The sequence below is a fragment of the Pholis gunnellus genome (assembly GCF_910591455.1).
Source record: "Pholis gunnellus genome assembly, chromosome: 18".
NCBI lineage: Eukaryota > Metazoa > Chordata > Actinopteri > Perciformes > Pholidae > Pholis > Pholis gunnellus.
The window spans coordinates 11,544,457-11,559,211 of NC_136545.1; the positions used below are offsets into that span (position 1 = coordinate 11,544,457).

Sequence of the window (14,755 nt, forward strand, 5' to 3'; positions counted from 1 at the left end):
ATAAATCCTTCAAGCCTCCATGCAGACAAGTGGGGCTGAAGGTAGCATCACACGTTATAAAAACACAGTCAGAAATAGGCTACGGCCTTTATTCTCGCTACGTCGCGCCGGCAATTGACGGATTGCGTCTCCGGGTTGCCAGATATCGTCGCATCCTCCGCAATAATCGTTGATTCTTGAATTAGAAAATGACTCGCGTTAAAGGTTTTATCTGACAGCTAAAGAGGAGAAACACAGTTTATACGACATCTGTCGAAAAATGTTGTTTATTTGACGTTAATTTGTACTCTGTCGACACTTAATCTGCAGCTCTCACGTCCTGCTGTACAAACAGCAGTTGTTTGAGGTACTCAAGCCAAAATGTGGTAAACACAATAAAGCACACCAATAAGACAATAACACTGTGTTCAAAAAATGTTTTTTTATTACACAATGATCAAATATTTTTGAAGATATAGGCACATTATTTTATATAATATATTCTAGCCTCTAATTTTGTTTCTATATTATTTTGTATGTGTGTTATTCGGTCACATTTTGCGCTCTTTGGGTAATTAGCCCTAGAATAAACTTTCAGTTAATTCCTTTGTCTCGTTTGTTATTGTGCGTGTAAATGACAAGTTTATTTTCTTAAAACGGTGGTCTGCTCACAAACCTGGCAACCCGCGCATGTTGTAATTCTGTTCCATCACTGAAAGCGGACCGACCGTCTGCTCTTTGTGCGAAATCCTTTATTTAAGGTGTTTCAGAATGATGGGTTAATTGTTGCTTTATAAGAGCAAATCTTCCCTCGTGATAAATTAGTACTGCACGTCTTCATAGACCTGCGGGTCACACGTACGAGCATCTTTTGGATGACTCTTTAACTATGGGCTGTTGTGTCTGCTAGTATGACTCAACACAAAGGTTACTCAGGGTTTTGAAAAAGCTGGATAATGTTAATTTTATTTTCATTAAATCAAGCTTTTAACTGAAGCATGTCACTGCTCGGGTGTTCAATCTGGGGATTGGTCCTCTGTGGGTACAATCCTGCAGGTACACTGTCATATTACATGAAAAAAATATTCACAATAATGGCAGAGGTTTGTGTATCCAGTGACTTCCATTTGTCCCCACAAATTAGGAGCACAGCAGTGGTCTACTTCAGGATAAAGACAGCTAGCAGGATAGATCCAGCAATCATTACCCTCTATGTGTCACCTTGAGCAAGGCCCTTAACCCTCAGCTGCTCCCGGGTATGTTTGTGAAACCACCTGATTTTCCTTGATTTGCATTAATCCCTGGGCTACGTTTACATTTGCATCCTGCTGCTGTGTGCCTGGATGAATTTCACCTGAAGGAAGTAAGGAGGACCAAAATGTTGTCGAACAGTGTGCTGGATTTTTTTTTTTTTTTAGCATTCATGGTACTTATTCAGTTTAATGATAGAGTTGTCCAGAGAAGCACATAGTAGTATACGATACTATTAGCTTGACTTTAAGTCCTCAGGCTATGAGCCAGCCTGTTGAGCTCCTGCGACAGCGCTGTCACTGTGTCCAGGATCCGTTGCTTGTCCTTCTCCTCCAAACGAGCTTCGCATCGCTGAGCAAATTTATCCGGATGCCACAGCGTTTGCTGCTTCCGGAGCATTTTACGAAACACCGGCACGTCCTTCCTGTCCACGCCGTGCAGCATCACATCCAGCATCTCCTGTACTGTTCCCCGGGGAGCGGGCCAGGGGATATCGCTGTAGCTCAGCTTCGCGACGCCAGACGAGGAGCCGCCACCGCTAAAAGTTGCAGCGCACCTTTCATCGTACATGCGCTTCCTACCCTGCCGGGCCTCCTCCTCTTTGCGTGCCGCTCGTGCCAGATACTCTTCATGTTCCCTCTGCAGCCTCTCGTGCAGCTCCTTCTGGCTCTGCGCCTCCTGCTCTCGGTCTTGTTTGCTCTTCTCCTTCTTTTTCCACCCGGAGGACGACGCTACCAGTCTCTGAGCTTCGGCGTGCTTTTTATCGAAATATTCTTTTCTAATGCGGTCAGCCCAGTCCCCGAAGTCCTGCTCGTCGTCATCAACGGGAAGAAAATCGTCAGCTGTGTGAAAGAAGTACAGCCGTGTTATTTATGAAGGGACAGTCAAAATAGAATTCTGCGTTTGATAACGAGTTTAAATGTACCGTCATAGACGCCAAAGGTGTCACAGAATTCATCCTCGCATTCACCAAACAGCTTTTCCATCCACTCCTTCTCAGGGTCCTTTTCAGATGGGCGGTTCATGTTTTCGGCAGTCTGAGGAATTTAAGGGAATTATGTGTGAATATGATCCAACACTAACAAACGGATCAAATGTTACTCTGCTGACACCTGATGCAAAGGAATCCCCCAAATTACATAAACATCTCAAAGATGAGACCTTCCAGGCAGACGGTGGTTTTGATTCATTCGTGCGTGATATGAAAAACAATGTACAGAGAAGTGAAACCTGCCTGAGAGAGATTTAATGATTAATCTGTCTTTCAACAACAATACCTCTGAACCCTCACTGAGAGTTGATCGTTATACCAAACTGAAATGAATGGAAAACAATGGCTGACTGGAAGAGATCATTTTCACAGCTCTTTTCATTGTAAAACAGAGATGTATTTATTATTGTTAAATTCTATTTTATATTTATGATTCTTGACTTTTGTAGTATTTGTTTTATTTTTCATTTAATATTTTTATTGTGAACGTTATGCACCAAAATACCAAGTTAAAACCATGATAACGTGTTCAAATGTTCATGTGATAAAGATATAACACAGACACACAACACTTTACTTAAATATAAGAAAATAAAAGTGGATTCTTATTTTGGATGCTGATCATTTTTCTGACGACTAACTGATTTTTTAACTATTTCCTGACATTTAACAGACAATTACTACTCAAATGATCCTAAGCAGATTGATCTGCAATGACACCTGTAATTAGTTGCAGACATTTCTTAATAACGGCTATTGAAATATAGTTTCTGACCATAACACTGCTCCTTAACTGAAGGTCTAACTCACCTTTTTCTGTTTCCTCCAGTTCAGTAGGTCTTGAGGTGTGACTCCAGCGCTGTTTGGGGTATTCAGAGCCTCTGGACAGCTGTTTTTGAGCGGCTCAACCAAGTCTTCATACGCTGTACCGAAAACAAAAAATAAAAAGCAAAGATATGACAAATGGCGGCCAACGTTTATAATTCAACAACAGCTCCTTTACGCGTCTCTCCGTACCTGATTTCCCGTGTTTAAGAGCCCTGTTGACCGCGATGTGTAGCGCCGTGTCCCCTTTACGGTCTTTCCGGAGAACATCGGCTCCGTGTTTGAGCAGCAGCCGAAGAACAGCGTCGTCTCCCAGGCTGCAGGCCAGGTGCAGCGGGCTCCTCTCCCTCTTGCCCTGGGAGAAGTTCACGTCCAGGTCCCGGTGCTTCCGCAGGTACGACTTCAGCTTCAGCAAGCCGCCCTCCTCCACGTATTTCCACACCCGCTTCTGTTTGCGAGACAACATGCGGACTAAAAACGGACCAGACTGTGAAACAAAGCAGGTTAATTTGACTTGTGGTGGGTTGAGTTAGCTTCGGTTAGCTTCTGAAGGCCAACGGCTAACCCGGTGCTGCTCCTTAATAACTCCGAAGGTAGCAGCAGCTCGGATCTCAAAGTTCCGGGCACAGAGTGTTTCCGGTGTTGCCACTAGGTGTCAGTATTTGACTATCTTTATAAATAAGTCATCAATTGATAAAGTGAACCTATGTTACCGCTTTTATTGACTCACCAGCACACACCAGCTAGAGAGGATGCCCCGAAATACAACTTGTAATCCTTCCTTCTCTTTCTGATGGGAAAACAAAGACCCGCTATTCACCCCATGTAATGTGGCTGACAGAAAACTGGAACAACAGTGATGTTCTTCATACTTTCGGGCCTTTGTTGCTATCTTCTACATGGCTAATGACTCGGCATTCATAAGCCCTGCCTGGTGTTTTGGGGTTCCTGTGCCTCAGCCTCCTTTCAACATGCCACCTGTCAGGAACATGTCATGCAGAGAGGTCCTCTGTGTGCTTCTGTATGTGGGTTCATACATCAGTGGTTTAGAAGTATTTCAATTGACCTTTTTTTCCCTTAACATATACTCTGTTAACTTACAGTAATACAATCGTGTACAATTATTTGTAAAATTCTAACATTTCATTATGAACTGCTACAGGATGTGTTATGACTCAGTGTGTGGGTGTGTAGTCAAGTGTTAAACTGTTACAGCTGTCTGAAATCTGACAGAAATTGTCACCCTGCAGACTAGAGCTTGAGTTCCAGTGTTTGACATCCCTACACTATTTCATAAGGTGTCTATTACTTTAGTCCAAGGACTTAACCTTTGGTGCTACATCACTTTGTACAGCTGTAATGACTGGAAATTTAGCGCTAGAGTTTGAATACTTCGCAAATATTCTCAACTGAAAATATCTACTTGAATTTGTAGGAAGTAGAGGGAATTCATTTCTACTCAGAGTTTTTTTTTTCTTTGTTTATATATAGCAGTTTTTTAAATATGTCTTAGATTAGAACATCTTTGGATGGGAAATTGCGGTTAAACATTTTATTTGGTTAATACTATGTCTTTTGAGCCACAATCCACAGCATCAACATGATTAAATCATGTATGTAGTGTGGATTGTTCTGCTGAGACCTTCAAGGTGTGGCTGCAATAACAGAGGACAGTTTGCATCACTAACGCAAGTCTAGAAAAATCACTGCAACATAACATGTCGCAGTGATTAAAGCCACAGTCTGACATTGTCAGCTGCACTGCAGTTGCTTCCTAAATCAATGAAGACTGCCGTTGTCCTCGTGTAATTTCTTGCTGACATGTGCAGCTATCTTTACCTGTGATGCTTCAATCAGTGCAGCTGAGCCTCTGAACTGGCTCGGTCCTGCTGCAGATGACAGGGCATCCATTTAGGCCCGAGGGAGGGAAGGATGCACAATGGAGAGGATAGAGGAGGGAATGAAGGGACACTTTGTGCCCATGTGAAGAGGATGATCTTCTCTGAGACCCACATAACCCGAGATCCGGAGTCACCCAAAGCTTGGGCACTTCCGCTCTTTTCTGCCGTCGGAAACGACGTGTCTCCACTAACGATGGCCGTCTTGTGTGAACGCCTTTGAAATGCCTGCCATCTCAGGAGAGACGGAGTGAGAGCAGAGCGTGAGGGAGAAAGAGACTTCTGATTTCTCACTTCAGGTGTTTGAGTCACATGTGTGCTTTAAGCTTTATTGTCCTTTTTTTTCTTCTATAGCTCCCATTTGTCACACAGTGTCGGAAGCAAGCACCCTTGTCCTCCAAGACCCCAGACGGAGCATGCGTCTCTATCTGTCTCACAGAGGGCCCTTAAAAGCAGAGACATGCTTCTGAAAGACAGGATATCCCCGGTCAGGAACCCCTACCTCTCTTTTCCTGCCTGGCTTGCTGACTCCTATCCTGTCCGTGAGGTCTGCCGTCCTCCTGGGACGGTGCAGGGGAGGAGCGCTGCAGGGACCGGGCGGCAGGAAGCTGAGGGTCCTCCAAGACGCCCCAGGGGTCAGCATCTCATCCTACCACACTGTGGTCAGACCTGGCTTCAGGTCCGGTCTGCTGGCTGTGTGCTGCTCAGCCACCATTGTGGAAGGAGGAAGGTGGAGAAAAGGGTGCACGCTTCCTCTGTCTATTTTCTGCATGACCTGGTTTATTTGGTTGTGATTTATGACAGCTAAAACATATGCTGCTGAGATACAGGAGCTGCAAGTCTGATTTGAAACAACACAAAGGCTATTGTCACCCATTGATATGACAATGAACGAGTTAAGGTGACCACCCCTATAGAAACTCGGCCTTCTCACCTTTGCCTTTAGTTTCAGTTGATATGCATTACCTGCAAACAGACACTGTCCAGTCTGTGTTTATAGATCGCCTCCTTGGACAGAGAGGATTGTTTCATATCGCTCCGTCCAGACTTAACGGGTCAGTTTAGGAAATAAAAAACGAACAAAACAAACCCAGCAAACATATTCAATAACTTACCCCCCAGTTGTATCTGACTCAATGCATTACATTTACACACATCTTGCACATATTATTTATTCTGTGAACTTTTATAGATTCTTTAGTAAATGTTTTGCACATTCCACATTCTTCCTCTCAAACAGTACACCTCTTTTCACTTGAAAAACGTGTACATATCCTTTTTAAAATACTTATTTATTGTACATTTTTCTATTTATATTATATTATGATTCTTGATTTGTGCAGTACTTGCTTTGTATTTTTATTTGCTATGACTATGTTTGTTCCTTGTATGTGAAAACCTATTTGACAGAAATCAAATTCTGATCTGGTTTTGTGTTGAAGAGTGTGGACTGACGCTTTAACTGGTTTCTTCATTTCCACTGGAGACAGAACAAATAATGAGAACTAAGTATAGTTTAGTGTGGTGTAAATATACAAATATAGAGAGATTTATGTTGTAAGAAGCATTTAATAAGACTGTTGTGTCAGACGTTAACTGTGGTGTATACAAGACACTATTATGGATATAATTAGTGGTTTGAGTTTGTTAACTTTTGACATTTAATGAAGCTTTGATTTTTCTTCTTAGCAGTGTCTTCAGACAACAGTGGTGCTCGTCTTTGCACAGACAGAACTACTGTGGCCTCCTTGCAGAAAATACCAACACCACATTGTTTCAGTCACATTATCAATACAGAGAACAATGCTGTTCTTTATATATCAATAATCATTTAACAGTGAATGCATTTTTCAAGAAAGCTGTTCTAGTTGTTTTTCATTTCTTAGAAAAGGAGAATGAAGACTGTTTAAACCCGCGGGGAAGGCAAGCCTACTTCCAGCAAGGACACACTCATTTTTCACACTCTGTAATTACAGAGGAATGAAAACATTTGCGTAATCATTTCTGAATGTCATCTCAGACAAACACCCAGCCTAGAGAGAATCAAAGGCTATAAAGCCCCTTTTCTCTTGCACTTTGTTGTCTAGTTTTGGTTGAGTTCATGCCATGAAATCCTGGTAACATGATCCACATTAGCTTCATAAAACTTAAAAACCCATGTCAATAATCTATCCAGATTATCTTTCCTGCCGGGCTGTGACTTTGATGCCAACAGGTGGAGGATAATGTGACAAGTCGTCCTGTAAAAATTGCTGCTGCATGGAATTTAAAATTGTACCGTGCGCTGTTTCAGCAATAAAACATGTTGCACAGACTCTCCAGTGCATGGATTGTGCCACTATTTAAACTACTGTTGTTGCGTGCAACTACTTTCCAGGAAATTCCTCATCTTCTGTAGACTACATCGAGATGTATTAAATAAAGATTGTGTAAAGTCTGTGTTTGCGTCTCGGCTCAGATGAGATTATAGCGCTGAGACGGCGATGAAGGAGACGGAGCGAATGTCGCTGCAGCTGCTGGATTTCTTTTCTCCTAGGACAAGGAAGCTTTCAGATTTCACCTGGGAAATGTAAGACGCAGATTACTTTTGTCCATCGGCTTTTGTCCCATTTACTGAACCTTTAGCAAACCCTAACTTAATGGTACACTGTAGCGAACTGTAATTGTAGGTGATTACAACTAAGCGTCTCTGTCAAAGGTAATACACAGGGACAGATAGAAGAGTCCCACCACAAATTAGTAACCGAGGATTAGTTCAATCCTTCTGTCTCCCTGCTGTTGCTGATTACATCCTGTAAAAAGCTCTTTACAGTCAAAAATGTCGAATTCTAATATAAAGCTCAGCAAGCTGTTGTGATTGCTGTAAACAAGACATTCAGCTATGCTTAATTATGATGAACTAACAACACAGGGACACATTAAGGGGTATCCTGGGATGTTGGAACAGGAAAAAAGAACCCTCATTTTGTGGTAATTAACCCTCGAGACTTAAACTTCTCAGGAACAAAGCCAAATGTCCGGTGGTTGATCCAATTTAGGAACTTTTGTTCTCACTGTTTGTGTGAGCGAATTGGAAGGAGGAGAAGAAACAAACATGCTGGAGGAGAAGAAACAGAAGTCAAACTTGCAATTCCTCCAGACACATGCTTTGATTTCGGCCCCCGCCAAACACAATAGGAGGGAGACTGCCATGCCCTCAGCAATGCACTAACAGGAAGAAGCACATTCACTGGATAGGAGAAAATACATTCCAGCGAGACGTAACAAGCGATCACAAGTGACAGAGTGAGACAGAATGTTTGTGTTTTTTCAAAGCACTTTTTTTAATTTCAAATCATAAACAATCAATTCAAAATGACGTGCATTCACAAAATGCTTATTTGTCACAGGAACAAATTCATTGCCATTCTGACGCTTAGTAAACAAACTCATTCCTTCACATACACACACACACACACAGTCACACAACCGCAGACTGTCAGAGCAGTCACCTTTTAATTGGGCCCTCTAACAGCCTGAAAACATTTGTCAGCTGCCATCTGTCTGTCTGTCTGGGATTTCCGATCCCCCCCCCCCTCCCTCTCTCCCACTATCCCCGTCCCTCCTTACAGCACTCTCATTAGACTACAACACCTCTTACCGACTGACACACCCTTTCTACACATAAACACACACATGCGTAACACTGCTGGCTGTGATACTACAGTTTGAGTCGGAGAGTGGGGGAGTTTGGATGATAACACACCTCGAGTGCTTACAAATGAAAACAAGAACAGCAGGGGCAAATGAGTGACTTGACGACAGGATTGCGGAGTTCAAAAGCTCAGTATTTTTGCATAAAAGTTCACAGGAGAACCACACAAGCGTGTGTTCCATTTATAATACATTCCACTTTTTCAAAAAGTCTGGCTTATGCTTGGTCCCTTGTGGTAAATAGTTCAGTTTCGCACCCCCCTGCTCCTGAAAGGGAGGCTGGAGTTTGTGTGTGGTCAGACCCCAAAACAACAAGCCTGACTGTCGTCTTCAGGCAAATGGCCACAGTAGTCCACGGAGTCAGAGAGGAGCAAAGGTGACACTCCGAAACGGACACGAGGGCCTGATCCGTGAGCAAGCACCCAGCGCTGTACAGTTTTGATTTACCTGCTTTATTCTGCATTGGTCACCTCTACCCCAGCATGCATCTGGGCCCTCAGCTGTCGTCACACCTTGGTGGCCAGAGACTGAGCCTCTGTCTTCTGAGAGGACAGGGAGCTGGCGGGACTCGCGTGCAAGGACTTCTTGAGGTTGAGCAGGCACAGACACTGGGATCTGAAGCGCAGGTCGAAGAAGGCGTACAGAAAGGGGTTGAGGCAGCTGTTGACGTAGGCCAGGCAGGTGGCGTAGGGGTGAGCCAGCAGCAGGAAGCGCAGGAAACTGCAAGTGGTGGGAAAGAACTCCAGGTAGGAGAGGGCATCAGCGCTCTTCACAATGTGGAAGGGCATCCAGCAGGCGGCGAACACCACCACCAGCGTGGTGATGATCTTCAGCAGCCTCCTCTTACGTTGGTCCTCTTTGCGCAGAGTGTTGAAGTGGCGGGTGACGGTGCAGCCGATGAAGCCGTAGCACACCATCATCGCCAAGAAAGGCATGAGAAAGCCCAGAGCTGAGGAGGACATGCTGAGACCGGCGATCCACAGGCTCTCTTGATCTTTCCGTGTCATCACCAGGCTGAAGTCCATGGCGCAGGACGTGCGGTTGATGGTTGGATCATATTTGGTGGTGCGAAAGAGCAGAGTCGGGGCAGCCAGGACACCAGACAGCAGCCAGATGGCTGTCAGGCAGGCTTGCATGTGGCCACGGGTGCGCAGCTGGGTGCTGGACAAGGAGTGGACGATGGCCAGGTAGCGGTCGAAGCTCATGCAGGTGAGGCAGAAGACGCTGGCGTACATGTTGAGCAGGACCACGAAGCTGCTGATCTTACACAGGGCCACTCCAAAGGGCCAGTGGTAGCCCATGGCGGTGTAAACGGCCCACAGAGGCAGAGTGACCACAAAGGTGAGGTCAGCCAGGGCCAGGTTGCCGATGTAGACGTCAGCTGCACGCCGCTTACCCTGTGCCCTCCACACGGTGAAGATCACCACCCCGTTTCCGGAGAGGCCGAGGATGAAAATAAGCATGTACAGCACGGGGATGACGGAGTACGACGGCGTCCACTCAGAATAGTCACACATGGTGGAGTTTTCTGCATCCTCGTATTCGTAGTAGTCATAACCTTCAGTTGGCTCCATCTTCGTTTTTTTGTTATTATCCCTTTTTTTTAAGCAAAGGAACAATCTGTTTGGTGCAGATAGATCCGCAATAGTTATCAGCACTCTGATATCTGTCGCAACATGTGAAATCTGCCCACCCTTATATACCCCCCACCCAGACTTGTACCCTCCCAGCATGCCCCTCCTCCCATCCCTCCCACTGCCCTCCTCCCCTCTGCTCTGAAGAACACACTATCTCACTGCGTACACACCCACCTCTCTCTCCATTCATTTGTGTTTGTATACAACATAATGCATAGGGGAGTCCCTTTAATGCATGTAATATAAGTTGAAAATGCTAGTATTTTTTTGCCGGTAATACTAGTAGTTTTTAGGATATCCCCTCTTTTTCCCTCACATTTTATGCATACAGCTGTAAATATATGGGCTACATGAATTCAGGGGTGCAATAAAACTCTGTCCAAAGTATAAATCTTTGCCACAGATATAACTGCAACAATGGATTTACTTTAGGGGATGATAGTTAATTAGACATGTTTGGACAGTAGCCCATGAGTCAAGTCTGGGCATGACTTTCTAGAAGTAGTCAATTTCAATATCAACCGAGAGTCCTTCTGGCACCGGAGCACTCTGTTGAAATCTGAATGAGCTGCACTATTTACATTTCAATGTCTGTTTTTCTCATGCCTGTACATGTTCGTACAAGTAAAACCACAAACTAGAGTCAAGATGTGTTGAGTGTTAATGAACTGCAGGTTAAACAAAACTGTAACCTCAGACCTTTAATTAAAAATATACAATAATACCAAGTATTAAAGCAAAAACTAAATGCTAAGAAACATATTGAATACTCTTCGGTTAAAGTATTGTAATTATATTTCAACTTTTTAAGGTCAAATTGACAAGATTTAATAGTAGTAAAATGTAGGTGACTAATGAACACCTAAATTTAAAAAAATAAATTGATAAAGCGATAAAATTATTCATTTAGAGCAGGGGCATATAATATAAACAAAGACATACATGAATAAAAACTACACAATAAAAGATCTGATATGTATATGGTATATATATATATATATATATATATAAAAGTCCTGCTTTGGCTTTATTATCAGAACTGTATTGTAAAACTCAGATGCATAAAGACAAGCAACACTGTGGGCCACTATAGTAATGTGATATATTTGTATTACTATTTGCAATTGTGAACGTTTTAAACTTGCAGCCAAACATTGTTTTAAATTGCAAAAACTTCGTATTTCCAGAAATACCAAATATCTCAGGATGTATTTTGGGGAAATGTGTACAAAATGACGCATTCGATTTTTCTATATGACTGAATGGTGCCACCATAAAATAGATTAAATATTTAACTGTAAACGTCCTTCAGCATTGCTTTAATGTTGTAACAGTGTGGTACTGCCAGACAGTATAGAATAAAGACATTTTGTTAACTTTAAAGCTACTGACTAAGTAGCTTTAAAGAGTAAGTAACACTCTTCTTCTCTCTTTCTCGTCCCTGCTGTCTCTTGGGTGTATTTGTTGGCCCAGGTGGGTCGGCTCAGTCTCCAGTCTGCTCCGTCTTTCAGCAGAGAGGCAGCAGTGGCGCCGGGGCAACAACCTTTAGCCACAACTACTGTATCACTCAACGATCTTTTCCTCTGCTGATCCCTTCCTCCACCCTCCTCATCTGCCCTCCCCGCTCATCTCCGCCTTCCTCTGATTATGAAGATGAGGATTGATTCCCGTCTTCCTCCGCTTTCACCAACGTCATTTACTCTCCGAGAACCGCTTGTTGTTGCGTGTTATTGTGATGTGATCTTTTGGCATTCGTTAAATGAAACTGATGGGACGGTGTTTGTGTGCCTCATCCTGAACTCTGTGCTCTCTCGCTCGGCTGATTGTCCGTCCAGCTCTTTGTCCGTCCGGCAGAACAGGAAAAAAGGCATAAAAGCAAGCTTCCTATCTGTGCTCTGGTGGGACTGAGGTCTTTTTTTAGCTGTGTTTGCTGACAGGGATGTGAATATACAGCTAAATAAAACATAAGGCCTTGATGAGTACATCAATCCACCCACTCACTTTTCTTTCCAAAATCCCCTCATTAGCCATTATAGAGCAGTATTACAATGGCAGGATAAGAAACATGGAACAAAATGAACCTCGCTGCAGATAGAGACAAATCTGATGCACAGCAAGACAAAAATCCCAATTCTTCATCTTTCTGTCTTTTAATAGTGACGAGTTCCAATTGGACTGAGCTCGATCCTCCTTGCGGGGCCTCCATCATTTCACTCAGCATACCAGAGACCCGGTTTCCGCTGCGTTCAGCTCATGTTTGTCCTCTTAACAGCCCACCTGTGTCTCAAATTGATTGTTGTTATTGTTGATGCTGTCCTCTCGTGTGTGGCCACGTGCTGTAAACCACACACCATGAAGGCACCAACACATTCCTCGTGTTTGTGCACTCTTATTTAACCGCACCGAGGCGCCTCATCAATCCTTCATTCGACTGTCACCCCATCAGCGATGAGTCGGTAACGGACTGCATGTCCTGGGTCATCGGAAAGTATGAGTACTTGCTTCTCAAAATATACACAAAGGGCGATAAGACACAAACCCACTCGCTACAGCGACGGTCTGTCTGAGCTGCAGAGCGTCTCTTTGATCTTTTATCGTGACCTTTTGTGTTTGCGAGTTTATGGGTCCGTGTTTTGGTGTCACTCGCTGTGCCAGAATAGCGTGAGGTGTGTGTTCTTGTTGTCTAGGTGTGTTCGAGGGTTGGTTGGGGGTCCGACAGTTGTTTGATGTGTGTGTTAAGCTGCCACAGACCACATGCACCCCCCCCCCCCCCCCCACCCACCCCCCTGCACTGAGACAGCTGGTTACTTGAGGGCTTTGTTTGCAATCTGGCCAACTCTTGAGTCAGACCTCTTCTGAACATTCATGATATCACACGTCTGACCTGATAGCAGCTCGACCGCCCTGATGATAGACAGACTCACGGGCAAACACCTGAGCCAGCACAATTTACATTACCAATCACATCAGCCGTCTGATCTGCTCTTTTGATTATCTCAGTGCTGCCAAAGGTAACACTTGCAGCAGCACGGCTGGAAAGATTCAACATTTGGGCGTCGTTACCGCCTGCTCAACTTCGGTGAAGACGGTGAGGTTATTGACACCAGCTTGTTAAGACACAAAGGCCACCGTTTGTGGGTCCCCTGAAGCTGGTGCATGGAATAGGATTGGGTATGATTGGGCATGACAGAACAGAATACAACACGATACTACGATGCACGTTTTATTGCTTGTGTAGGGAAAACAGCATAAGGGGCGTGTTGCTGCTTCAGGTAGACTGGTGAGACAATCTAAGAAATGTGCGAATGACGTCATGTTGTGTTACGGTAAAAGTTGAGCCTGCTTCAACGGTTTTCCTGGAAACTTGCTGGAGCTCCTGTGTCGGCATTACTGCTGCGACGGCGGTCTGGCCTCATTCAAATGGACAGGTTGTCTGTGCTGACCGGGGGGCCAGATTAAATTAACCTTGCAGTACAATCGTCCCATCTAAATTTATTTGATTTCTGGGTATTTGGACTGGTCAAGAATAGCTTCTCAGTCCAGAAGTCCTAACTCCAGAAACACAGCCAGTTCTAGCAGCTGTAAACTCAATGGGCCCGATCTCTCCCATTTGGTCTGGTACCAAGGCACTGAAGTGAGTTGACCTTTGGTCGAAATTGGCTCAAATCTAAATCTAAGCATGATAATGTAATGTAAGCGCCGCAAATAGATTATGTTATCTAACTGCTTCTTCTTTTCCTCAATCATTTTCCACTTGGCTTGTGCTCTTCAGACAACCAATACGTAGAGACTTGTGGAAAAAGCGTCCAGGTCTTACTCGTTTGATGCGCCAGGAAGCAGCCGGTGCAGTCTTCTTGCCGAGTTTGTATCTATATGATAACGTGCACTTCCTTGACCTCACTCAGCTCACGCACATGCAATGTTTTCATGACCTTACGGCCCTGCCGACCCCACTGCAGTCCCTCCTCCAGGGCAGCAGCAGCTATTCTGAATTAGCAGCTAACACACACACATGGATGTCCAATTTCTGTTTGTAGGTCAGGCAGCCGGAGGACTCTGTTGATATAAATCTTCCTGCTTTCAAGATGTTGTTGTCTTCTTGTGCCAGCACAGCAGCTGAACAGAATTGTTTATCTAATTGAATGTGAGGACAGGAGAGGGAAATCCCAAATTGTTTTCATGAAATGGTATAAATAGCTCAAACTCCAGGGTCACCAGTAAGAAAATATAACAAATGGAGAAAGGCGGGGCGCGTCCTCGTCTCTCTCACGCAGGACAGCTGAGGAGCTTCAATCAGAGGGAACATAAGCGAGAGGCTCATTTATCATTTATAGAAGCAGTGAGGTAACACTGCTGCTGCAAGTCATCGCGGCAACTGTGGTTGTTAACATGGACAAACAGTTGTATCAGTGTATGTTTCCACTTCCTGTCTGACACAGGATGAGGACCAATAAAGAGGTTTTTTTTTAGTTGGGTGACGG

At 44.2% G+C, this 14,755-nt stretch overlaps 2 protein-coding genes across 2 annotated transcripts; both read right to left on the reverse strand.

Moving 5' to 3' along the window:
- Positions 1 to 463: 463 nt before the first annotated feature.
- nfkbil1 (nuclear factor of kappa light polypeptide gene enhancer in B-cells inhibitor-like 1) lies at positions 464 to 3,575 on the reverse strand. The gene is made up of 4 exons (XM_079179059.1): positions 3,239 to 3,575; positions 3,032 to 3,144; positions 2,156 to 2,267; positions 464 to 2,072 (listed from the first exon to the last, which is right to left on the reverse strand). The coding sequence occupies exons 1-4, from the start codon at positions 3,510 to 3,512 to the stop codon at positions 1,477 to 1,479; spliced, it is 1,095 nt and encodes a 364-aa protein (XP_079035185.1). The 5' UTR covers positions 3,513 to 3,575; the 3' UTR covers positions 464 to 1,476.
- A 4,975-nt stretch (positions 3,576 to 8,550) lies between these two features.
- Positions 8,551 to 10,273, reverse strand: LOC306710465 (apelin receptor B-like). The gene has a single exon (XM_079179034.1). The coding sequence runs from the start codon at positions 10,209 to 10,211 to the stop codon at positions 9,144 to 9,146; it is 1,068 nt and encodes a 355-aa protein (XP_079035160.1). The 5' UTR covers positions 10,212 to 10,273; the 3' UTR covers positions 8,551 to 9,143.
- Between the last annotated feature and the right edge of the window lie 4,482 nt (positions 10,274 to 14,755).